This window comes from Mustelus asterias, chromosome 20 (genome assembly GCF_964213995.1).
Source record: "Mustelus asterias chromosome 20, sMusAst1.hap1.1, whole genome shotgun sequence".
Classification (NCBI taxonomy): domain Eukaryota; kingdom Metazoa; phylum Chordata; class Chondrichthyes; order Carcharhiniformes; family Triakidae; genus Mustelus; species Mustelus asterias.
This window is the reverse complement of record NC_135820.1, coordinates 4,422,879-4,449,813: the sequence shown is the minus strand read 5'-3', so window position 1 is coordinate 4,449,813 and position 26,935 is coordinate 4,422,879. Positions and strand designations below refer to the sequence as shown.

The following is a 26,935-nucleotide window of genomic DNA, read 5'->3' as shown; positions in this document are numbered from 1 at the left end:
GCAGCACACGTTACTCAGCAGAACGGCAAGGCTGCTGCTTGGTGCAATATGTAAGTGACAGCTGGGCAAGGAGGGACATGGCTTCTCTGCTCTGGCTTCTACTCATCTTGCAGGCTATTTCCCCAGGTATGACTGAGCATTTCACCGACAGGGGCCCGGGTTCGATTCCCGGCTTCGGTCACTGTCTGTGCAGAGTCTTCATGTTCTCCCCATGTCTGCGTGGGTTTCCTCCGAGGGCTCCGGTTTCCTCCCACAGTCTGAAAGATGTGCTGGTTAGGTGCATTGGCCGTGTTAAATTCTCCCTCAGCGTCCCTGAACAGGCACCGGAGTGTGGCAACTAGAGGATTTTCACAGTAACTTTGTTGCAGTGTTAATGTAAGCCTACTTGTGACACTAATTAAAATAATCTGTCTGTCTGTTTGTCTCTGTCTATCTGTCTGCCTGCTTGTCTCTCTGTCTCTCTGTCTATCTGACTGTCTGTCTCACTGTCTATCACACTGTCTATCTGTCTCTCTGTCTATCTGTTTGTCTCTCTGTCTCTTTGTCTATTTGTCTCTCTGTCTGTCTATATGTCCATATATCTGTCTCTCTGTCTCTCTGTCTATCTGTCTGTCTATCTGTCTCTCTGTCTCTGTCTATCTGTCTTTCTGTATATCTCTCTGTCTGTCTCTCTGTCTTTCTGTCTGTCTCTCTGTCTGTCTCTCCTTCTCTCACTGTCTGTCTCTCTGTCTGTCTGTCTGTCTCTCTGTCTTTCTGTCTGTCTATCTGTCTATCTGTCTCTCTGACTACCTGTCTCTCTGTCTGTCTGCCTCTCTGCCTATCTGTCTATCTGTCTCTCTGTGTATCTGTCTCTCTGTCTATCTGTCTCTCTGCGTATATATCTGTCTCCCTGTCTCTCTGTGTATCTGTCTGTGTATCTGTCTCTCTGTGTATCTGTCTGTGTATCTGTCTCTCTGTGTATCTGTCTCTCTGTGTATCTGTCTCTCTGTGTATCTGTCTCTCTGTGTATCTGTCTCTCTGTGTATCTGTCTGTCTGTGTATCTGTCTCTCTGTGTATCTGTCTCTCTGTGTATCTGTCTGTCTGTGTATCTGTGTCTCTGTCTGTCTGTCTGTTATACAAAAGAATGTACCTTATTTCCTTTGCTAAGTTGGAATGTGTTGTATTGGTAAGCAGCTGTTGTGAATAGTGGGTGAATGTCTCAGCGGGTTGCACATCTCAAGGAACACCGAGAGAGTGCAGAAAACTGGTCAGGGACAGACGTGACCTGTGTGTGTGTGTGTGTGAGTGTGTGTGAGAGTGTGTGTGTGTGAGTGTGTGTGCATGAATTCTCAGCCACAACGTTCACTTCCCCTTTCAGGGTGCAAGACGAACAGAAATCTTTCGTAATGTTGAACAAGACTTCCGTTTGCATTGCACGATTGGGGATCTGTCCGATTTCAACAGGGGATTGAGTAATCCCCAAGAGCTTTGCAAGTGGGAGGGGAGGAGTGGGGGTTGGTGGGGGGAGGGGTGCAGATGGATTGGCCATACCAAATTGCCCCTCAGTGTCAGGGGGACCAGCTAGGGTAAATGCATGGGGTTACGGGGATAGGGCCTCAGTGGGATTGTAGTCGGTGCAGGCTCAATGGGCCAAATGGCCTCCTTCTACACTGTCGGGACTCTATGATTCTATGATTCTACCCTTTCTTCTCGCGTGCAGGTTCCGCAAAGGGTGAGACCTACGTCATTTCCACGGACTCTGCCACGGTGTTGCTCCCTTGTTCTAGCCAGGACTGGCATGCAAAATTGGTGAACTGGCACTGGGCTAATGAGACCAGTCGCAAGGGGCACACGGTCGTCACTGTTGAAGACTCGCAGGCCCGGTGTAAGTCTAACGCACACCCTCATATCACGTTCGCCAAAGCCGACTGTTTCGGAGCAAGAGATTTCTCGCTCTCATTCACCCCGACACTACAGGATGGCGGCGTTTACACCTGCGGAGTGCAGCTGCTGGAGGGGACCTTACACATTACCAGATTCTATTTGATTGTCTTTCGAGGTGAGTTCTTTGAAGATAACAAACTTTCTATTTTCTGTCTTTGGCTCACAAGGCCCAATAGCTCAAGGGTATTGGTTTTCAGAGAGGGAAGTTATGAGTCAAACCCATTGCTGTTGGTTCTGGAGTCACATGTAGGCCAGACCAGGTAAGGAAGGCAGATTGGGCGGCACGGTAGCACAGTGGTTAGCACTGCTGCTTCACAGCTCCAGGGTCCCGGGTTCGATTCCCGGCTCGGGTCATTATCTGTGTGGAGTTTGCACATTCTCCTCGTGTCTGCGTGGGTTTCCTCCGGGTGCTCCGGTTTCCTCCCACAGTCCAAAGATGTGCGGGTTAGGTTGATTGGCCAGGTTAAAAATTGCCCCTTAGAGTCCTGAGATGCGTAGGTTAGAGGGATTAGCGGGTAAAATATGTGGGGGTAGGGCCTGGGTGGGATTGTGGTCGGTGCAGACTCGATGGGCCGAATGGCCTCCTTCTGCACTGTAGGGATTCTATGATTCTATGATTTCCTTCTCCATTTTCCCGATGTTCGTGAACCAGATGGGATTTGGAGTATTGTGTACAGTTTTGGTCACCTAGCTACAGGAAGGATGTAAATAAGGTTGAAAGAGTGCAGAGAAGGTTCACAAGGATGTTGCCGGGACTTGAGAAGCTGAGTTACAGAGAGAGATTGAATAGGTTGGGACTTTATTCCCTGGAGCGTAGAAGATTGAGGGGAGATTTGGTAGAGGTGTATAAGATTTTGATGGGTACAGATAGAGTGAATGCAAGCAGGCTTTTTCCGCTGAGGCTAGGGGAGAAAAAACCAGAGGGCATGGGTTAAGGGTGAAAGGAGAAAAGTTTAAAGGGAATATTAGGGGGGGCTTCTTCATGCAGAGAGTGGTGGGAGTGTGGAATGAGCTGCCGGATAAAGTGGTAAATGCAGGGTCACTTTTAACATTTAAGAAAAACTTGGACGGGCTCATGGATGAGAGGGGTGTGGAGGGATATGGTCCAAGTGCAGGTCAGTGGGACTAGGCAAAAAATGGTTTGGCACAGACAAGAAGGGCCAAAAGGCCTGTTTCTGAGCTGTAATTTTCTATGGTTCTATGGTTCTATTGAATAACAATTGATCATTGGTGAGCTAGCTTGACTTTTAGGGGAGGTGATGGCACTGTAGTATTTTCAACTGAATAACAAAGAACAAAGAAAATTACAGCACAGGAACAGGCCCTTCGGCCCTCCAAGTCTGCACCGATCATGCTGCCTGACTGAACTAAAACCCCCTACCCATCCGGGGACCATATCCCCCTATTCCCATCCTATTCATGTATTTGTCAAGACACCATTTAAATTCACTATTGTATCTGCTTCCACTATCTCCCCCGGTAGCAAGTTCCAGGCACCCACCACCCTCTGTGTAAAAAACTTGCCTCATACATCTCCTTTAAATCTTGCTCCTCGCATCTTAAACCTATGCCCCCTAGTAATAGGCTCTTCCACCCTGGGAAAAAGCTTCTGACTATCCATTCTGTCCATGCCTCTCATAATCTTGTAGACTTCTATCAGGTCTCCCCTCAATCTCCGTCACTCCATTGAGAACAAACCAAGTTTCTCCAACCTCTCCTCATAGCTAATGCCCCCCATACCAGGCAACATCCTGGTAAATCTTTTCTGTACCCTCTCCAAAGCCTCCACATCCTTCTGGTAGTGTGGCGACCAGAATTGAACACTATATTCCAAGTGCGGCCGAACTCAGGTTCTATAAAGTTGCAACATGACTTGCCAATTTTGAAACTGCTTGAAATATCCAGGCTTGGGCTGATAAGTGGCGAGTAACATTCACGCCACACAAATGCCAGGCAATGACCATCACCAATAAGAGAAACTCTAACCAAAGTCCCTTGACATTCAATGCTTTACCAACACTTAATCCCTCACTGTCAACATCTTGGGGTTACCTTTGATCAGGAACTCAACTGGACTCACCACATAAACACAGTGGCAACCAGAGCAGGTTAGAGGCTAGGAATACTGTGGCGAATAACTCACCTCCTGACTCCCCAAAGCCTATCCACCATCTACAAGGCACAAGTCAGGAGTGTGATAGAATACTCCCCACTTGCCTGGATGGGTGCAACTCCAACAACACTCAAGATACCGTCCAGGACAAAGCAGCCCCGCTTGATTGACACCACATCCATTCCCTCCACCACCGACGCTCAGTAGCAGCAGTGTGTACTATCTACAAGATGCACTGCAGAAATTCACCAAAGATCCTGAGACAGCACCTTCCAAACACACAACCACTTCCATCTAGAAGGACAAAAGCAGCTGATACATGGGAACATCACCACCAAGTTCCCCTCCACGCACTCACCATCCTGACTTGGAAATATATCGGCCATTCCTTCGCTGTTGCTGGGTCAAAATCCTGGAATTCCCTCCCGAACGGCATTGTGGATCAACACACAGCACGTGGACTGCAGCGATTGAAGACGACAGCTCACCACCACCTTCTCAAGGGCAACTGGGGATGGGCAATAAATGCTGGCCCAGCCAGCGATGCCCATGTCCCACGAATTAACAAAATGCTTCATGGAGACCGCCTGATCCATAAGATTTTACATTGGATTTGGCTAGAGTGAGCATGATATCTTTCATTTCAGGTGCGATTCAATAACCCACTGGGGAGCTTTTATCAAACAAAATGTGGGGACGTGTGAGGTCATGCACTTTGGTAGGAAGAATAGAGGCATAGCCTATTTTCTAAATTGGGAAAGGCTTCAGAAATCTGAAGCACAAAATGACTTGGGAGTTCTGGTTCAGGACTCCCTTAAGGTTAACATGCAGATTCAGTTGGCAGTTAGGAAGGCAAATCCAATATCAGCATCCAAAGGGCTAGAATACAAGAGCAGGGATGTACCGCTGAGGCTCTGGTCAGACCCCATTTGGGAGCAGTTTTGAGCCCCATACTTAAGGAAGGATGTGCTGCCCCAGAGGAGGTTCACAAGGGTTTGTTATATGAGGAGCGGTTGAGGAGTTTGGGTCTATGCTCGATGGAGTGTTGGAGGATGAAGGGGGATCTAATTGAAACTTACAGAATACTGAGAGATTTGGATAGAGTGGACGTGGAGAGGATGTTTCCACTAGTGGGAGAGACTAGAACTCGAGGGCCCAGCCTCAGAGTGAAGGGACACTCCTTTAAAACTGAGATGAGGTGGAATTTCTTCAGCCAGAGGGTGGTGAATCTGTGGAACTCATTGCCACAGACGGCTGAGGAGGCCAGGTCATTGCGTGTCTTTAAGACAGAGATACATAGGTTCTTGATCAACAAGGGGATCAAGGGTTACTGGGAGAAGGCAGGAGAATGGAGATGGGAATCATATCAGCCATGATTGAATGGCGGAGCAGACTTGATGGGCCGAATGGCCTAATTCTGCTCCTATAGCTTATGGTCTTATTTGAGAACATAGTTAACAGAAAGAAAACAACCATAACAATGTATTACCCCTCAATTGAATATTAAAGCTGTTCCAACAAACCAAAACCTTTCAGAGACAAAACACTATTCACAGGCTTAACACAGCGTAGATTAAAATCTCACTCGACTGAAACTGAGTCTTTTCATAGAATAGAATCCCTACAGAGCAGAAGGAGGCCATTCAGCCCATTGGGTCTATACTGACCACAATCCCACCCAAGCCCTATTCCCGTAGGCCCACATATTTACCCTGCTAATCCCTGATACTCAGGGGAAATTTAGCATGGCCAATCAACCTAACCCTTTGGACTCTGGGCAGAAACTGGAGCACCCAGAGGAAACCCACGCAGACACGGGGAGAACGTGCAAACTCCACACAGTGACCCGAAGCTGGAATGGAACCTGGGTCCCTCACGCTGTGAGGCAGCAGTGCCAATCACTGTGCCACTGTGCCTCCTGTCCCGTCCCCACCCCACCCCCCTCACCCTGGGCTATAGACTGAGGCTCTGGATTACTCAGTCCAACGTCATTACTGCAGTCTCCACATTGCACTTCTGCCTCTGTCCCCTTGTTACTGCAGCACTGGTGACTCCGGCAATCCCAGTTGCCGTCGGAGGAACAGTAAGCTTCGCCGTGGAGTTATCGGTGCCGTTCAATGTCAGCAGAATGGTGTGGGACCCCGACACGGCCCAAGGAACGCTGAACAGGTTGGGATTCCAGTGGAAGCATAACGGTGCACCGATCGAGTGGGAGGGACGACACGCTTTGCACGCGGGGACTTTTAACATCAGCTGCTTCCAGGAGAAGGATGCGGGAGAATACACGCTCACCGGGAGACTGAAAAATGGGATGACGGCCTCCGACAGCAGGAGGGTGGAGTTGGCAGGTGAGTTATTCTACCTTGAGTTATTCAACAAAGAAGGGGCAGGTTTACATTTCATGGGGTCTGCCCTCTTTCCTTTCATTTGATCTGATTTGATTTGATTTATTATTGTCACATGTATTAGTCCACAGTGAAAAGTATTGTTTCTTGCGCGCTATACAGACAGAGTATACCATTCATCGATAAGGAAAGGAGAGAGGGCAGAATGTAGTCTAACAGTCAGTGCGAGGAGAAAGATCAACTTAATGAGAGGTAGGTCCATTCAAAAGTCTGATGGCAGCAGGGAAGAACCTGGTCTTGAGTCAGTTGGTACATGACCTCAGAATTTTGCATCTTTTTCCCGACGGAAGAAGGTAGAAGAGAGAATGTCCGGGGTGTGTGGTTTCCTTAATTATGCTGGCTGCTTTTCTGAGGCAGCGGGAAGTGTAGACAGAGTCAATGGATGGGAGGCTGGTTTGAGTGATGGACTGGGCTTCATGCACAACCTTTTGTAGTTTCTTGTGGTCTTGGGCAGACCAGGAGCCACACCAAGCTGTGGTACAACCAGAAATGATGCTTTCTATGGCGCGTCTGTAAAAATTGTTGAGAGTCGTAGCTGACATGCTAAATTTCCTTAGTCTTTTGAGAAAGTAGAGGTGTTGGTGGGCTTTCTTAACTATAGTGTCAGCATGGAGGGATCAGGGCAGGTTGTTGATGATCTGGACACCCAAAAACTTGAGGCTCTTGACCATTTCCACTTTGTCCCCATTGATGTAGGCAGGGGCATGGTCTCCACTCTGCCTCCTGAAGTCGATGACTATCTCCTTCATTTTGCTGACATTGAGGGAGAGATTATTGTCGTCACACCAGTTTGCGGCAGTAGGCTGTCCACCCCCCACTCACCGACCTCACGCCCTCCCACCCCACCCACCTTTGCCCCACAGAACGCAAAAGCAGAAGACACAGAAATACGCCAATTATTCACTCTGAAAGATGAGCATTTGCACAGTCAATCCCGCTTTCTTGCTTTATCAGCTTCAGGGGATTTTCAAGGGATTTTGAGAGTAATGTAATTGTTAACGGAACTTACTTTTTTTTTCTTCATTGATGGGACATGGGCGTCGCTGGCTGGCCAGCATTTATTGCCAACTGACTCAAGAACAGGTTCTTCCCTGCTGTTGCCCTTGGTTTTGAGCCACCTTCTTGAATCGCTGCAGTCCATGTTCCGTGGGTTGGCTCACAATGCTGTTCGGGAGGGAATGCCAGGATTTTGACCCAGCGACTCTGAAGGAACGGCGATATATTTCCAAACCAGGACGGTGGTGGCTTGGAGGGGAACTTGCAGGTGGTCCCATGTACCTGCTGCCCTTGTCCTTCTAGATGGAAGTGGTCGTGGGTTTGGAAGGTGTTGTCTAAGGATCTTTGGTGAATTGCTGCAGTGCATCTTGTAGATAGTACACACTGCTGCTACTGAGCTTCGGTGGTGGAGGGGATGGATGTTTGCGAACGTGGTGCCAATCAAGCGGGGCTGCTGTGTGTCCAGGATGGTGTCGAGCTCCTTGAGTGTTGTTGGAGCTGCACCCATCCAGGCAAGTGGAGAGTATTCCATCACACTCCTGAGTTGTGCCTTGTGGATGGTGGACAGACTTTGGGAGGTGCGTTACTCACCACAGGATTCCTCGCCTCTGACCTGCTCTGATAGCCACTGTGTTTATGTGGCGAGTGCAGTTGAATTTCTGTTCAATGGGTAATCCCAAGGATGTTGACATTGGGGGATTCAGTGATGGTAACACTATTGTGATAGCAATAAAGATACCATAAAACTTTAAACTTGAGTTCAAGCTCCAACATAATTGGATTCCCCAACCCCATCGCAAACTCTCCTTTTCCTCAAAGTGTGGCCCAGCCCTCACACGCTCTCCCTCCTCCCGCACCCTGACGCTCTTCCCTCGCCCACCTCCATCCCCTCACACTCTCCCATTCTCACAATCTCACTCTCCCTTGCTCACCTGGGGTCTCCAATAGAAGTCTCCTGCCTCACTCGCTGCCTCCTCGTGGCTAAGTCTTGATTCGCCACTCTCGCTGGCCTGTCCTCATCCCTGGGTTGGGTGGCTTGCTTGCTCTGCCTGGTGCTCCCCTCCATGGCTGACTCACCTCCATCTCGGGCTTTTGGGCCCGTTGTGCCTCACTGTTTCCGACCTGCCCCAGGTTAAGTCGCAACCCGCCCACCTTGCGCTGAAAACTGTATAAGCTCAGCAGCCTCTGCCCCTCTCCCCTCGCCTTGTCACCTCTCCTCAACTGCTGCCTCACAGCTTTGTAGAAACTTGATGTCTGTGTCAATATGCACGATCTTCTTGGAGATCCCAGTTACCCGGGTTCGATTCCTGTCTGTCTGCACGGAGACTGCACGTTCTCCCCATGTCTGCGTGGGTTTCCTCCGGGCGCTCCAGTTTCCTCCCACAGTCCAAAAGATGTGCGTGTTAGGTTGATTGGCCATGCTAAATTGCCCCTTAGCGTCATGGGGACTAGCTCGGCTAAATACATGGGGTTATTGGGATGGGGCTTGGGTGGGATTGTGGTCGGTGCAGACTCGATGGGCTGAATGGACTCCTTCTGCACTGTAGGATTCTATGATTCTATCAAGTTAACCCAGGTTTGGACCTGTGTTACTCCACCATTTCAGACTCACCAATCAGAGTCTGATTTTGCTTTGCATTGTATGCTGATAGGGTCATTTGTATTCTATGAACCTATCAGCAAATGCAGAGCAATCATGCTCTGATTGGATGCCCAGTGCACTTTCAAATGATGTCAGTTTCTAAACTAAACCCAGAATTCCAAGTTGAGTTTTAAAATCTAGCCGAATTTGCTAAAGTTAGCTTTAATGCATAGCATAATTAGTTACATAGGCCTGAAGAGGAAGCCTTTTAACTGGGCAAAGCATACAGAGGATCCCACAGTCTTCCAGTGCAAAGAGTTGTCCCCGACCGAGTGTTGCAGACTGGCATTTACCAAGCTCCAGGACTATGTGCTGAGACAATGAGGGCAGCACGGTGGCACAGAGATTGGCACTGCTGCCTCACAGCGCCAGGGACCCGAGTTCGATTCGTGGCTTGGGTCACTGCCTGTGTGGAGTTTACACATTGTACCCATGTCTGCATGGGTTGCCTCCAGGTTCTCCTGTTTCATAGAATCATAGAATCCTATAGCTCTGAAGGTGGCCATTCGATCCATCGAGCCCTTCACTCCACCAGGCTCTATCCCCATGCATTTACGCTAGCTAGTCCCTCTGCATTAGTGGGCAATTTAACATGGCCAATCCACCTAACCCACACATCTTTGGACTGTGGGAGGAAGGCAACGTCCCACAGTCAGAAAGACATACATGTTCTCCCCGTGTCTGCGTGGGTTTCCTCTGGGTGCTCCGGTTTCCTGCCACAGTCAGGAAGACGTGCTGGTTAGGTGCATTGGCCATGCTAAATTCCCCTCAGTGTACATGAATAGGCGCTGGACTGTGGCGACTTGGGGATTTTTACAGCAATTTCATTGCAGTGTTAATGTCATGATACTCATAATTAAAGGGTGAAATCACCCTTGTTAATTCCATTAATTGTCTGTTGGGTAAGGGTGTGTGTGAAATTCACCTTATAACAGCCAGACCGGGTAATGACGACAAATTTCTTTCCCGAGAGGATATTGGTGAACCAGATGGGTTTTTCCGACAGTGGTTTCATGGTCATCAGTAGATTGTTAATTCCAGGTATTTTTTATTGAATTCAAATTCCACCATCTGTCGTGCCGGGATTCGAACCCGGGTCCCTAGAACATTAACAGAGTTTCTGGATTCATAGTCTCGCGATAATACAACTAGGCCATCACCTCCCCAGGGTCACTTCGAAAGGCTTTGATATTTCAATACACAGCTCTCGCTGCACTGGCATTCAATCTTTTGTGGCAGAGGTGGATTTCTAATGGCTGGGATTTTATGTCCCACCCCCCACGGGAATTGGAGCAGGGGAGGGGCGGACGATGGGAAGGTCCCCGTTGACCTCAGGCAGGATTTTATGTTTTTGGGATGAGCGACGCTGTAACCTCCCCCCCACCATGTATAGGCACAGAACACTGGCCACTGGAGTGGGGGTGGGAGTGTGAAGCAGGAATGGTTCTTTTCAGAAATAGAAGCTTTCCTGGTCATGGCTGCTAATTGTTTATATTAGTTGAAGACTGCTTGTGCCTGGTAAGTTCATAACAAAGGTAACCAAACTCATATATTGTTAGTAACAGCTATCTGTTTGGCAGCCCAGTCCAGTCCAGTTCAGTTGTTTGCTCTGTAAAATACTGCAAGGCTTTTGAAGTCAACTCTGTAATCGGGCCCAACTGCCCAGGCTCTGTCTCTCGTTCTCTGCCACTCTCTGTAATTTAAAAAAAAATTTAAAGTTATATTCAATAAATCATTTTTAATAACATACCTTGGTCTATTCAAAGGAATAAGAGCATAAGAACATAAGAAATAGGAGCAGGAGTAGGCCATCTAGCCCCTCGAGCCTGCCCCGCCATTCAATAAGATCATGGCTGATCTGAAGTGGATCAGTTCCACTTACCCGCCTGATCCCGATAACCCCTAATTCCCTTACCGATCAGGAATCCATCTATCCGTGATTTAAACATATTCAACGAGGTAGCCTCCACCACTTCAGAAGCAGAGAATTCCAGAGATTCACCACCCTCTGAGAGAAGAAGTTCCTCCTCAACTCTGTCCTAAACTGACCCCCCTTTATTTTGAGGCTGTGCCCTCTCGTTCTAGCTTCCTTTCTAAGTGGAAAGAATCTCTCCACCTCTATCCTATCCAGCCCCTTCATTATCTTCTAGGTCTCTATAAGATCCGCCCTCAGCCTTCTAAATTCCAACGAGTACAAACCCAATCTGGTCAGTCTCTCCTCATAATCAACACCCCTCATCTCTGGTATCAACCTGGTGAACCTTCTCTGCACTCCCTCCAAGGCCAATATATCCTTCCCTAAATAAGGGGACCAATACTGCACACAGTATTCCAGCTGCGGCCTCACCAATGCCCTGTACAGATGCAGCAAGACATCTCTGCTTTTATATTCTATCCCCCTTGCGATATAGGTCAACATCCCATTTGCCTTCTTGATCACCTGTTGCACCTGCAGACTGGGTTTTTGCGTCTCATGCACAAGGACCCCCAGGTCCCTCTGCACAGCAGCATGTTGTAATTTTTTTCCATTTAGATGAATGGATCTGACAAAGACCAACAAGTTGGGGAGGGGTGGTACAGTAGCACAGTGGTTAGCACTGCTGCCTCATATACCAGGGACCCAGGTTCAATTCCCAGCTTGGGTCACTGTCTGTGTGGAGTTTGCACGTTCTCGCGGTGTCTGCATGGGTTTCCTCTGGGTGCTCTGGTTTCCTCCCATAGTCCAAAAGACGTGCTGGTTAGGTGCATTGGCCGTGCTAAATTCTCCCTCTGTGTGCCCGAACAGGCGCCGGAGTGTGGCAACTCGGGGATTTTCACAATAACTTAATTGTAGTGTTAATGTTAGCCTACTTGTGACTAATAAATAAACTTTAACTGCTTCAGGAGACCACAAAAGAACTGCAAATCTAATCAGATAACTGCATGGCATTTTGAAACTTTCTGGCAGCCAATTACAACATGAGTGGAACATGTCACAGCTCTCTCAGTGCTGCTAAATAAACCTGACACTCATTGTGTTACACTGAATGGGGCAGAAAATGATTCCGATCGCCACGGTGATAATAGTTTGATGACAATAATTCTTCATCTTTTCTTTCAGAATCTTCTTCCCACACTCCTCTCATTGTGGGCGTTATCCTGGCTGTTATCGGGGTGACCTGTCTAATAACCACAGCGATTGTCATTTACAGAAGGCCCAGACTCAGCCAACACAGACAACGTGGTAAGATTCACAATGTCCTGTGATAGAGGGAGATAGAGATAGAGAAAGGGATAGAGAGAGAGAGAGGGAGAGAGAGGGAGAGAGAGGGAGAGAGAGGGGAGAGATAGAGAGAGAGAGGGAGAGTTAGAGAGGGCTAGAGAGATAGAGAGAGAGAGAGAGAGTGAGAGTGCGAGAGGCATAGAGAGAGAGAAAGATAGCAATAGAGAGAGGGAAAGGGACAGAGGGATAGAAAGAGAGGGGGAGAGTGAGGGATGAAGGGATATATATAGAGAGAGAAAGGGATAGAGACAGGGAGAGACAGAGAGGGATAGAGAGAGAGAGATAGAGATAGAGAGAGTGATAGAGAGAGATAGAGAGAAAGGAAGAGGGAGAGTGAGAGAGCTAGAGAGAGATGGGGAGGAGAGTTAGAGAGGGATAGAGAGAGAGAGATAGCGATAGAGAGAGATAGAGTGATAGAAAGAGAGAGAGAGTGTGAGAGTGTAAGAGGGATAGAGAGAGAGAGATAGCTATAGAGGGAGAGAGAGAGGGATAGAGAGAGAGAGAGAGGGACAGAGGAATAGAGGGAGAGAGACAGGGAGTGTAAGAGAGGGGGAGAGAGGGAGAGAGAGAGAGGGATAGAGAAGGGGGAGAAGGATAGATAGAGAGAGGGCGATAGATAGAGAGAGGGAGAATGAGGGACAAAGTGATAGAGAGAGAGAGAGAGAGGGATAGAGAGAGATAGGGATCGAGAGAGAGAGTGATACAGAGAGGGACAGAAACAGCGAGAGGGATATATATAGAGAGAGGGATAGAGAGAAGGAGAGAGAGAGTGAGCGAGATGGAGATAGAGAGAGAGCGATAGAGAAAGAGAGAAACGAAGAGAGACAGAGAGAGAGAAGGATAGAGAGAGATGGGGAGCGACAAGCAGTGAGAGGGGCATAGAGAGAGAGGGAGAGGGGGATAAAGGGGGAGGGAGAGAGAGAGAAAGAAAGAGAGAGAGGAGGGAGGGAGATAAAGAAAGAGAGGGATAGAAGGATAGAGAGTGGGAGAGAGAGGACTAGAGAGAAAGAGAGAGAGAGAGAGAGAGATGGAGATAGGATGAGGGAGAGAGGGGTAGAAAGAGTGAGAAAGGAGAGGTGTATGTGTCAGGTAGGTGCCCTTATCCTGTCTACCTGACTCAGTTTGGTTTTGGTCTCAACTGGTCCTATCAGAGGCAAATGGCCAAACTGTGGGATCACTCATGGGATGTGGGTGTCGCTGGCTGGGCCAGCATTTATTGCCCATCACTAACTGTCCCTTGAGAAGGTGGTGGTGAGCTGCCTTCTTGAACCCACTGCAGTCCCTGAGGTGTATGTACACCCATGGTGCTGTTAGGGAGGGAATTCCAGGATTTTGATCCAGCCACAGTGAAGGAACGGCCGATATATTCCCAAGTCGGGATGGTGAGTGACTCGGAGGGGAACCTCCAAGTGGTGGTGTTCCCAGGTATCTGCTGCCCTTGTCCTTCCAGATGGAAGTGGTAGTGGGTTTGGAAGGTGCTGCCTCAGGAGACTTGGTAAGTTTGTGCAGTGCATCTTGTAAGTGGCACACACGGCTGCCACTGTGCGTCGGTGGTGGAGCGAGTGAATGTTTGTGCTTGGGGAAGCATACTGTGTGACCCAGCCTCTAAATCCCACTGCGGCAAAGAATTCCACAGATTCATTACCCTCTGAGGGGAGAAATTTTTCCTCATCTATGTCTTCAATGAGCGACTCCTTACTCTGAGATGATGCCCTCTGTTCCTAGACTCTCCCACAGGGAAGCCACCCTGGCAAACCCCGTGGGAATCGGATGGGTGGGATTTTCTGGCCACGCTCGCCCCAAGTCCGTAAACCTCCGCCTGAGGTCAATGCACCTTTATATGGTCCGCCAAATATTCTGTCTCGCCCGCTATGATCCCCGTGGAGGGCGGGACAGGAAACTCCGTCCTATATGTCTCAATAAGGTCTCTCATTCTTCTTAACTCCAATGAGTACAGGCACAACCTACTCCTCCAAGGAGAGCAGACCCAACTTCTCCAATGTATCCACATCATGGAAGTTCCTCGATGCTGGAACCATTCCCGTTAATCTTTCTCTCGACCAGTTCCAAAGCCTTCCTGAAGTGCGATGCCCAGAATGGGTCTCAATATTCTAGTTGGGGCTGAGCCGGTGTTTTGTGAAGGGGAAGATTGTTATTGGACATTCTGATGTTGCAGGATGGAAGGTAATAACCGGCAGTTGGGTTCGCAGATTGTCCAAGCGCAGTAACACAATGAGCGCGGAAAAACTTTATCAGTGTCAATCTCTGCCACACTCACTGCTATTTTCTATTCACAGCAGGGTCCTATGTCAATGTTGCTCCGCAAGTCCACCATTCTAACCAGGTAAACGGAACTTCTACCAACTCCTCTGGGGAGGGGTGGGACCGGGGGCTTCCTCTGAGTGTGATGGAGCCATGAACTCGATCAGCACAGTGTATCTGATTTCTAGATAGCCTCTGGCACGGACAATGTGTTCATCGTTCCGGACCTGAGATTGCATCCAAGTGAAAGCAGACAATGTGTACCAATGTGCACCAATGTGAGCCAATGTGAGCCAATGTGAGCTAACGTGGGCCAACGTGGGCCAACGTGGGGCAATGTGGACCAATGTGAATTTTTTTGCATGGTCCTTTTACATATTAAGCTGGTCTTGAATGGACCTATCACATTTTAATCTTCAAGCGGAGGGGGGGGAGGTTTTCCTGTCCCGCCCACCACGGGAATCGGAGTGGGAAGGGGGGAGGGCAGACTATGCAAAGGTTCGTTGACCTCAGGTGGGATTTTCCCATTTTGGGGTGAGGGCAGTGAAAACCTCTCACCCCAACACTGTATTCTGCACCCTCTCCTTTCCTTCGCCCCCTCTGTACTCTATGAATGGTATGCTTTGTCTGCATAGCGGGTGAGAAACAATACTTTTCATTGTATCCCAATGCATGTGACAATTGGGCAGCACGGCGGCACAGTGGTTAGCACTGCCGCCTCACAGCGTGAAGGACCCGAGATAGATTCCTGGCTTGGGTCACTGTGTGGAGTCTGCACATTCTCCCCGTGTCTGCGTGGGTTTCCTCCGGGTGCTCCGGTTTCCTCTCACAGTCCGAAAGACATGCTGGTTAAGTGCATTGGCCGTGCTAAATTCTCCGTCAGTGGACCTGAACAGATGCCAGAGTGTGGCGACTCTGGGATTTTCACAGTAACTTCACTGCGGTGTTCATGTAAGCCGACTTGTGACACTAATAAATAAACTTCAGCTCTGCTTTGAGTGTTTTTAGACACAGGCTTGTTCACCACACTGTGTCAGTCAACAACACATCCTCCCCCAAGTGTTATCAAAATCAAGCCTCCCATTGTCCCTGCGACAGGAAGATGTGTCAATCCTCACTTAAAGGAAAATATTAACAGAATTCCCCCACCCGCTATCTCTGGGAGTTAATGAGAGACGGTAGATTAAATAGAATCGTCAGGGAAATACATTGTTATCACAGTTCATGTAAGTTTATGCTCACTTTGCCTCTCACTCTCTTCATGTTTCACAGAATAACTTGCTCTGATTTCCCCTAACCATGTTAACATTGTGTTGCAGAATTCCCCAGAGTCACAGTCTGATTACATGGTGAGTGTCCCAGCCAGAAACACAGAGTTCTTTCACACAAATTCATCACAGTTTGAAACCTCCAAATTGGTTTTGTGTTCTTCCCCCGCAGAGTCTGAATCTGGACAGGCAGTCGCTATACAGCCAACTTCACAAGTAAGATTCATTCATCAACCACATGTTTACAGCCTAACTCACATCAGCCTCACTGAGTGAGCCTGCCCAAGCTCTGTCACTGTGTCCTGTCTCTCTATCGATAATCTTTCCACACATTTCACATTCTCCATTCACAATCCAAAGCAGACAGTTTCTGCTCATGTCGCCAGCTCGGAGTTCCATAGAGGGTTAGTGTTCCACATTCAACTTGTCCATCAGCCCTTCCTCAGAGTTCAACCCTCTTACCTTCCAGTTCTGAGGTTCAGGGCTCCAAGAGCACAGCTCAATAACCACCTCCAGCCCCTACAACCCTCTATCTCTGGAACCTCCTCCAGCCCCTACAACCCTCTATCTCTGGAACCTCCTCCAGCCCCGACAACGCCTCCATCTCTGAAACCTCCTCGAGCACCGACACCCCTCCCTATCTCTGTAACCTCCTCCAACCCCTCCCACCTTCCCTATCTCTGTAACCTCCTCCAGGCCCCTACAATCCTCCCTATCTCTGTAACCTCCTCCAGCCCCTACACCCCTCCCTATCTCTGTAACCTCCTCCAGCCCCTACAAACCTCCCTATCTCTGTAACCTCCTCCAGCCCCTACAACCCTCCCTATCTCTGTAACCTCCTCCAGCCCCTACAACCCTCCCTATCTCTGTAACCTCCTCCAACCCCTACCACCTTCCCTATCTCTGTAACCTCCTCCAGGACCTACAACCCTCCCTATCTCTGTAACCTCCTCCAACCCCTACCACCTTCCCTATCTCTGTAACCTCCTCCAGGACCTACAACCCTCCCTATCTCTGTAACCTCCTCCAGCCCCTACAACCCTCCCTATCTCTGTAACCTCCTCCAGCCCCTACAACCCTCCCTATCTCTGTAACCAGCCCCAGCCCCTCCAATTCCGTCCTCTTGAGCCTCCCCTGATTCTCATCGCTCCATCATTGGCGCCGTTACTTCAGCTGCCTGGGGAGAGGGGGGGGGGGGAGGCCAAACTTTGGAATTGCCTCCCTAAATCTCTCCACATCTTTCTTTTTCACACTCTCTCCTTCTTTAAGACACTCCTTAAAATCAACACCCTTTTGCGAAGCTTCTGGCCCCTGGTCTTTATATCCTTTTATGTGTCTCTGCCTGATGTTCTCTTCAATAATTTCTCCAGTTAAGGCCCTTGAGTTGCTTTATAACATGCGACATAAATGCAAGTTATTGCTGCAGAGTACCAGAATCTTACGCAGTGAATTATTTCTCCCCTAGATAACACCTTATCGGACAGAGTGACATTATTCACTGAATCTTGGGATCGAGTGAAAATTCTGTGAATCTTTCTCTCTCTGTGTCAGAGACCTGGCTTCTCAACATCCAAACTCGGAAACAATTCTCCCTGGGTGATGTTTCCCCACAGCCACTCGCAGCTGATGCTGTGTGCAGAGTGACGCACCCTCTGACACTGGGGATATATTGAACACAGTGGAGTAAACGGGTGAGACACAGGCGGCCAAATCTTTTTGTTTATGTTTTTCTCTTCAATTGCCAAACCTTGGGTCTTTTTTCTATCAACAAAAAAAAAGGGTCAGCCATTCGCTGCTTCATTCCGCAGGTCAGTATCTTGACCAATCAAAGTCAACCTGCCCAGTTTGACAAAGTGCTGGGAAGTTAACTGGTCCATGCTGCATTTTCCATGGTGTCGTTTCCACCAATCAGATGCCACCAATCACCACTCTCTTCCCATGCGGTACAAATTGTTGTTCCCGTGTTGCAGCCGATAATTTCTTTCCCCCTATCCTGACGATGGGAAGATGAAAATCTTTGATATATAGGTTGGGATTCACCCTAAAACTGGAAAATCCCGCCCAAGGTCAATGGAAGTTTGCATGGTCGCCCCCCCCCCCTCCCCCCACCCCCCACCCGCCTCCCCCCACCCGCTCCGATTGCTGTGGTGGGCAGGACGGGAAGATTCCCCCCATGGTGTCTATTTCTCATTAACATTCAAATTCTGTCCTAACAAAAGAGTATTTACATTAAAATTGTTGCAACGCAAACTGTATCAATGTGCAATGAATATGGATTCAAAGAACAAAGGAAATTACAGCACAGGAACAGGCCCTTCGGCCCTCCAAGCCTGCACCGACCATGCTGCCTGACTGACTTAAAACCCCCTACCAGTCTGGACCCTATATCCCTCTAATCTCATCCTATTCATGTATTTATCAACACACCCCTTAAAAGTCACTATCGTATCTGCTTCCACGATCTCCCTCAGCAGCGAGTTTCAGGCGCCCACCACCCTCTGTGTAAAAATCTTTGCCTTGTACATCTCCTTTAAATCTTGCCCTTCGCACCTTAGACCTATGCCCCCTAGTAATTGACTCTTCCGCCCTGGGAAAAAGCGTTTGACTATCCACTCTGTCCATGCCCCTCATATTCTTGTAGACTTCTATCCGGTCGCCCCTCAACCTCCATTGTTCCAGTGAGAACAAACCAAGTTTCTCCAACCTTTCCTCATAGCTAATGCCCTCCAGACCAGGCAACATCCTGGGAAATCTTTTCTGTACCCTCTCCAAGGCCTCCACATCCTTCTGGTAGTGTGGCGACCAGATTTCAGCATGATATCAGCTGCATTGGAACCATGCGGCAGAAGCCTGTTTGCCGTGGCTCAGTAGACAGCAAGTCTGCCTTGGAAACACAGCGTTTTGAGTTCAAATCCCAGCAATGGTCTTGAGATGGAAATGTAAAAGCAGACACTCCAAGGCAGCACCCAGCGAATGTGGCACTGTTTGAAGGTGGCACATCTCGGGTGAGATATTAAACCGCCCTCGCCGTTCTGATTGGAGAGCTGGGAATGATCCGGCGGAACTACTTCAAAGAAGAGCTGGAACATTCTTCCTCCCCTCCGAGAGCCCAATATCTGTCACTATCCCAGAAACAGGGCCTCATTATCACATTGCTGTGTGTGTGTGGGATCTTGCTGTGCGCACTTTGGCTGCCGGGTTTCCTGCATCGCAGCGGGGACCATCTGTCACCAAGTATTTCAGAGGATGTGAAGAGCTTTGAGATGATTGGTGCTGAGGCAAAGGGCTGAATAGATACGAGGCAATTACTTCTCCCCAACAGGTTCCCTCCATATCCCTGTCTGCATAAAGTGAGAGGGAGATACCAGGAATCCATTATGTAAAGAATAAACAATTTAAATTGGCTCCATAGCTCCAGGCTTTGGCTGACAAGTGGCGAGTAACATTCGTGCCACACCAATGCCAGGCAATGACCATCACCAATAAGAGGCGCTCTAACCACCGCCCCTTGACATTCAATGGTGTTACCATCACTGAATCCCCCACTGTCAATTTTCTTTGGGTTTACTATTGAACAGAAACTCAACTGGACTCATCACATAAACACAGTGGCTACCAGAGCAGGTCAGACGCTAGGAATACTGTAGCGAGTAACTCACCTCCTGACTCCCCACATCCTGTCCTCCGTCTACAAGATACAAGTCAGGAGTGCGATGGAATACTCCCCACTTGCCTGGATGGGTGCAGCTCCAACAACACTCAAGAAGCTTGACATCGTCCAGGACAAAGCAGCCTCACTTGATTGGCACCCCATCCACAAAAAAAAAATCACTCCCTTCCCCACCAATGCTCAGTAGCAGCAGTGTGTACCATCTACAAGATGGGTGACACGGCAGCACAGTGGTCAGCACTGCTGCCTCACAGTGCCAGAGACCCGGGTTCAATTCCCGGCTTGGGTTACTGTCTGTGCGGAGTCTGCACGTTCTCCCCATGTCTACGTTGGTTTCCTCCGGGTGCTCCGATTTCCTCCCACAGGTCGAAGGACGTGCTGGTTAGGTGCATTGGCCATGTTAAATTCTCACTCATTGTACCCAAACAGGCGCCGGAATGTGAAGACTCAGGGATTTTCACAGTAACTTCATTACAGTGTTAATGGAAACCTACTTTTGACTAAAAAAAACTTTAAAACTTTAAACTTTTAAGATGCAGTGCAAGAGCTCACCAAAGATCCTTAGACAGCACCTTCCAAACCCCTGACCACTACCATCTAGAAGGACAAGAGCAGCAGATACATAGGAACACCACCACCTGGAGGTTCCCCTCCGTGTCATTCACCATGCCGACTTGGGATATACAACCATTCCTGGCACTTTGCTTCTCGGCCTTTTGGCTAAGATCAAGTGTAGTATGGTCGGCAGCCCATGGTCGGCCGCACTTGGTTGAGGTCATTAGGTTACACTGAAGCTTCATATGTTTCATATGAAGCAATTTTTTAAAGCGGCATCTCGGCCTTTTGGCTAGGATGCAGATGAGCTCGGGTCTTGGAGGAGGAACCTCCCCCTTCTCCAATCAGCTTGGCTCATGTAGATCAGGCCCAGGACAGGGTGGTTTGGTCGCTCGCCCTGTCTTGTCAGCCTGGATCTGAAATGTCTCAACTTGTTGAGACTCTGAATTGGATTTGATTTGATTGAATTGGAAAAGTATTTAAAAAAAATTCCTTCACAGTCGCTGGGTCAAATCCTGGAATTACCTCCCTAACAGCACTATGGGTGTACCTACACTATGTGGACTGCAGCGTTTCAAGAAGGCAGCTCACCTCCACCTTCTCAAGGGCAACTAGGGATGGACAATAAATGCTGGCCAGCCAGCGACGCCCATGTCCCACGAATGAATGAAAAGAAGTGTAAATGATGAGGAATATTAACGGGGATGGCTGTTGTCACTCAGTTTAATGAGGAGAGTCACTCATGGTTTATGGATGTGTTGGATAACAGGTTAGAAGACTGACAGTGGAGTTCGACTCCAGCAAGATTAGAACAGGGATTGTGAGAGATGGGTTCACTGTTGTCTATCTATATCCTGAATCCCGGAAAGGGCCCAGGAGGCTTTAAGAGCCACCCGCACAGATGTCTGTGGCCCAGCTGTGGATTTCAGCTCCTTTTTATGCTCAATCCTTGACAAATTCCACAGAAACCTCAACAGTTTTGAGTTGACTCTCCATGAACACAAGGCTTTTCCACAAGACCATGTGCAGTGTCAACTTGCTGCCCACAGAGGGCAGAGATGCAGCAACTGGGAGAGCAAACCCTCTGTCACATTGTCGCCGTCTGCTGGCGAGAGCCGGCACTGCGAGTAGAACAATGTTGATCAGATCCCTGAAGAGAATAGAGATCATTGGTTTCCAAATTTCAGCAAATATCGTTTCTTCAAACTGGCAGAAACTTTACATCAGAGAATTTATTGCCAACAGTCTATCAGTAAATGGAACTCCAGCCTGTTAGAATAAATATATTCTTTAAATCTATAAATATATTGAAATCCCGATGGATAATTTCTAAAATGTTCAAACATTGACAAAGACCCTGTTAAAAATGGCTAAATATATGTCTGTCTTTGACCCTGGAACAATATGAGTTGCAGTTGCATTAATTACAGTTTCACAAGAGCTGGAATCATACCATCCTACAGCGCAGAGGAGGCCATTCGGCCCTTCGACTCTGCACCAACCACAATCCCACCCAGGCCCTATCCCCATAACCGCATGCATTAGGCAGAGACCAAATTCAAAAGGAGCTATGCAACGGCCATCTATATTGAAAATGCCAGGCCCTGGGCAACCGGAACATTTTTGTCTGTTCGGACAAAGGACGTCACAACCTCCCTTGAAGACTGAATGGTTGGAATCTTAACAATCTCAAGGACCCTGATAGAAGGCTACTTCCCTTTATCAGACTCAGATTGGAGAGGTTGGATTCAGGTGACTTGAAGCTCTAGCTAGTGGATCCAGTATTATTGCCTTCTGATACTGAGGATCCTCAGTCTGCCCTTATCCCATATATTCAGCAGAACCAAATAGGGGATGTGCCTTGCTGAATACCCGGCCCCTTCTCCATTGTTTTGTTAGATTTTGGATCATTGCCCTGAAGACTGATTCATTTCCATGCATCTACACCATTGTGTCAGTCAACTCGATGGAAGTGTGTATTATCCAGCATCATTCTGCCGGACTCTATGAAGGAATACACCATTGGCCTCCCACATCACAATCATTATTTTCTCTGTGGTCTTTGACCAGTAAATCTTTCTTTCTCTATCCCTCTTTCACTGTATTAGTGCACGGAGGGCTGCATTACCAACCTCCTCCCATGAGTTGTGTGTACGACAAATATATTAACCCTCTGAGTTCATCCTGTCTCGCGTTTTCTGTGAGGTTATTAATAGAACATTGATTACACTAAAACTGAGGGGTTAGACCAATGCTTCTGCAGACGGAAACAAATTAAAACCCCTTCCTCTCGATGGATGAGTGCAACTATTGAATGGTTGTAACTTTTCTAAGTTCTACTTCTTGTAATTTTGTTGAATTATTCGTGTCACAAGTAGGTTTACATTAACACTGCAATGAAATTACTGTGAACATTCCTGAGTTGTCACACTCCGGCGTCTGTTTGGGTACACTGAGGGAGAATTTAGCATGGCCAATGCACCTAACCAGCACGCCCTTTGGAGTGTGGGAGGAAATGGGAGCACCCAGAGGAAACCCACCCAGACACAGGGAGAAGGTGCAAACTCCGCACAGGCAGTGAGTCAAGCTGGAAATCAAAGCCGGGTCTCTCACGCTGTGAGACAGCAGTGCGAGCGACTTGCTGACTTTCCTGCTGCCACTATTTTTCCAGACGCCTTGCTAAAGTAACTATGCCTACACCATACCCGTTAAGCTCTCTGGCGACCGGACCCAAAAAGAGTTAAGAATTGATGAAAGGTAACATGTTTTTGTTCTCCATCAGACCATCCGAGTATTTCCTGCAATTTCTCTGATCAAAGTTAATATCTGTCACTCATACATAAGCACGGATTGCAAAAATCTCTTTGCTGTTACCCAGTTTCCAGTCATCATTGGCTGTGCATTTTTTGGTTCTTATATTTGCCTTGTTCTTAAGGTTGAGAATGGATTAGAGAAGGAGCAAGAAGGCCATTCAGCCCATTGAATCTGTTCTGAGGCTAATTTGCCCCTCAATTCTTGTTGGGAACAAAATTATCTGTCCTGTTGCTTTCGGACTTTGTCCCCTTCAAGCAACCAGACGACAAATTTTGGAATTTTGAAAATCAGTCTTTATTATAAACTATAGCAAGTGCTCTAGTACACCATCTGGTTGCACAAACCGAGAGCTCTGAATACTATAAGCCAATAAATCTAGTAATAGTTACCTCACCAAGCAGTTATATCTTTCTGGGTTTCAGTGTCACACAGATAGATATACTTCCAGATTCAATTACAAGGAATCCGCATATACCAATCAGAGATTTGCATTTGCTCATAAGTTATCTAGATCCATTCATAACTATTGATTAGGTTTACATCATGCATAAGGTACGAGTACAATGGACCAATTCCAATTGCACATCTATTTGATTGTAACATCCAACCAGTGTAAAGGCTCGTCGATGCTATCTAGTCTGATTTACTACTGGCTACAATTTGTTCTGAACATAACAACCTGTGTCTGGCTTGTGGATACCAATTTTCCTCCCTGAACATGGTTCACAGTGCTTCATGAATTCTGCCAAACTAGATAGATCCGATAGACAAACAAACCTTTATGACCAAGGTTATCTTTGGACCATTTGGTCAACAGAGCGAATGGTAGAGCAATCCCACATTGTTTTTCTGATCTCTGACAGCACGGTGGCACGGTGGTTAGTACTGCTGCCTCAGAACGCAAGGGATCTGATTTCAATTCCGGTTTTGGGTGACTGTATGAGATTTGCACATTCTTCCCGTGTCTACTTGGGTTTCCTCTCACAGGCCAAAGTTGTTCAGGTTCAGTGGATTGGCCATGCTAATTTGCCCCTTTGTCTCTAAAGATGTGTAGGTGAGGATTTCAGCAGGTGAAATGTGGGGTACGGGGAAAAGTTCCGGTAAGAAGCTCTGTCAGAGAGTTGGTGCAGACTCAATGGGACAAATGGCCTCCTTGAGTGGCACGGTGGCACAGTGGTTAGCACTGCTGCCTCACAGCACCAGGGACCCAGGTTCAATTCCGACCTCAGATCACTGTCTGTGTAGCATTTGCACGTTCTCCCCGTGTCTGCATGGGTTTCCTCCCACAGTCTGAAGATGTGCGGATTAGTGATTGGCCATGCAAAATTGCCCCTTGTGTCAGGGGGATTAGCAAGGTAAATGCGTGGGGTTATGGGAATAGGGTCTGGGTGGGATTTTGGCCGGTGCAGATTCGATGGGCCGCATGTCCTCCTTCTGCACTGTAGTGATTCTATGATTCCATAATTTATCACATGCAGTGATGCTGCCGGAGGACTAACAGCTTGCAATTTGTGTCCTTGGCTCCTTGCTGGTAGTTTGCAGCTTTTAAAAAATTCAATTATTAGTCATGGCTGGCCAGCACTTATTGCCTATCCCAACTGATCAAGAGCAGCCGAGAATCAACCACATTGCAGTGGCTCTAGAATCACATGTAGGCCAACCAGGTAAGGACGGCAGATTTCCTTCCTTAAAGTGAATCAGATGAGTTTTTCCGACAATCGACAGATGGTCATCAGTAGATTCCAAATTCCAGATATTTTTTATTGAATTCAAATTCCACCATCTGCCGTGGTGAGATTCGAACCTGGGTCCCCAGAACATTAGTTGAGTTTCTTGATTAAGAGTGCAGCAATAATACCACTCGGCTATCACCTCTCCTCTATGATTTGCAGTGAGGGGAGGCAACGGCCTAATGATATTATCTAAACAATTAATCCAGAAGCTCAGCTAATGTTCTGGGGACCTGGGTTCGAATCCCACCAATGTAACTGGTGGAATTTGAATTCAATAAAAATATCTGGAATTAAGAACCAATTGATGAGTATGAAACCATTGTCGGAAAAACCCATGTAGTTCACTAATGTCCTTCAGGGAAGGAAATCTTCCATCCTTACCTGGTCTGGCCTACATGTGACTCAAGAGCCACAGCAATGTGGTTGACTCTCAACTGCACTTGGGCAACTAGGGATGGGCAATAAATGTTGGCCAGCCAGCTATGCCCATGACCCACAAACGAATAAATAAATAAATAAACTGAATTCCTTAACCCTCTCAGTCAGTATGGTTGTGAGTATGGCTATTCACCCCCTTCAATCTTATTCACCAATCTTGGCCTCATGCGCCTGGACACTCCCAACCATCATAAATCTACCCAGGCCACTCTTGAAAGGTCAGACCTCAAACTGACCTCAATGGTGAAAGCCACACTGCATCTTCAGGGATATTATTGTGTGCAGGACATCAATTTATATTCTGGTCTTGCCCAGGATCAGCCACTGCGATAGATACTGCTTTGAAATTGAGGGGAGGATGCTTTGGAGTTTGCATAGTGACAAATCTCACTTCTATCTCAAATGGGAGCTTGGAGCAGCAAGGCAGCAACAAGCAATCTTCCACTTGACTTAATGCCATTATTTTTGGCAATTCAAATAAACGAAATGAGGTACGGTAATCTAGGGCGGCACGGTGGCCCAGTGGTCAGCATTGCTGCTTCACAGCGCCAGGGACCCAGGTTCAATTCCCGGCTTGTGTGACTGTTTGTACGGAGTCTGCATGTTCTCCCCATGTCTGCGTGGGTTTCCTCCGGGTGCTCCGGTTTCCTCCCACAGTCCAAAGACGTGCAGGTTAGGTTGACTGGCCGTGCTAAATTGCCCCTTATTGTCCCGGGATGTGTAGGTGAGGGTGTTTAGCGGGAAAAACATGTGGGGTTACGGGGATAAGTTCTGGGTAAGATGCTCTGTCAGAGAGTTGGTGCCGACTCAATGAGCCGAATGGCCTCTTTGGGTGGCACGGTGGGCACAGTGGTTAGCACTGATGCCTCACAGTGCTAGGGACCCGGGTCCAATTCCAGCATGGGTGACTGTGCGGAGTCTGCATGTTCTCCCCGTGTCTGCGTGGGTTTCCTCTGGGTGCTCTGGTTTCCTCCGACAGACCAAAGATGTGCAGGTTAGGCAGATTGGCAATGCTACAAGAAGGCAAATGGGATGTTGGCCTATATTGCGAAGGGGATAGAATATAAAAGCAGGGATGTCTTGATGCACCTGTACAGGGCATTGGTGAGGCCGCAGCTGGAATACTGTGTGCAGTATTGGTCCCCTTATATGAGGAAGGATATATTGGCATTGGAGGGAGTGCAGAGAAGGTTCACCAGGTTGATACCGGAGATGAGGGGTTTGGATTATGAGGAGAGGCTGAGGAGATTGGGTTTGTACTCGTTGGAGTTTAGAAGGATGAGGGGGGATCTTATGGAGACTTATAAGATAATGCGGGGGCTGGATAGGGTGGAGGCGGAGAGATTCTTTCCACTTAGTAAGGAAGTTAAAACTAGAGGACACAGCCTCAAAATAAAGGGGGGTCGGTTTAAGACAGAGTTGAGGAGGAACTTCTACTCCCAGAGGGTGGTGAATCTCTGGAATTCTCTGCCCACTGAGGTGGTGGAGGCTACCTCGCTGAATATGTTTAAAGCGCGGATGGATGGATTCCTGATCGGTAAGGGAATTAAGGGTTATGGGGATCAGGCGGGTAAGTGGTACTGATCCACGTCAGATCAGCCATGATCTTATTGAATGGCGGGGCAGGCTCGAGGGGCTAGATGGCCTACTCCTGCTCCTATTTCTTATGTTCTTATGTTCTTACATTGTCCCTTAGTGTCAGAGGGATTAGAAGGGTAAATATATGGGGTTTCCGGAGTAGGGTCTGGGTGGGACTGTGGTCAGTACAGACTTGATGGGCTGAATGGTCTCCTTCTGTACGGTAGGGATTCTACTCTGTAAATAAATTGAGGGACAACTTAAAAAAGGCAGCT

The 26,935-nt window shown here is 48.0% G+C and overlaps 1 protein-coding gene and 1 pseudogene across 1 annotated transcript; both read left to right on the top strand.

Moving 5' to 3' along the window:
* The first annotated feature begins 30 nt into the window (after nucleotides 1-30).
* Nucleotides 31-18,119, top strand: LOC144508211 (uncharacterized). Its single transcript, XM_078236026.1, has 8 exons — nucleotides 31-126; nucleotides 1,701-2,039; nucleotides 6,080-6,385; nucleotides 12,181-12,303; nucleotides 14,640-14,686; nucleotides 15,924-15,953; nucleotides 16,045-16,088; nucleotides 17,338-18,119. The coding sequence occupies exons 1-8, from the start codon at nucleotides 78-80 to the stop codon at nucleotides 17,339-17,341; spliced, it is 942 nt and encodes a 313-aa protein (XP_078092152.1). The 5' UTR covers nucleotides 31-77; the 3' UTR covers nucleotides 17,342-18,119.
* A 2,123-nt stretch (nucleotides 18,120-20,242) lies between these two features.
* LOC144508833 (U2 spliceosomal RNA) lies at nucleotides 20,243-20,448 on the top strand (annotated as a pseudogene).
* Nucleotides 20,449-26,935: the final 6,487 nt, after the last annotated feature.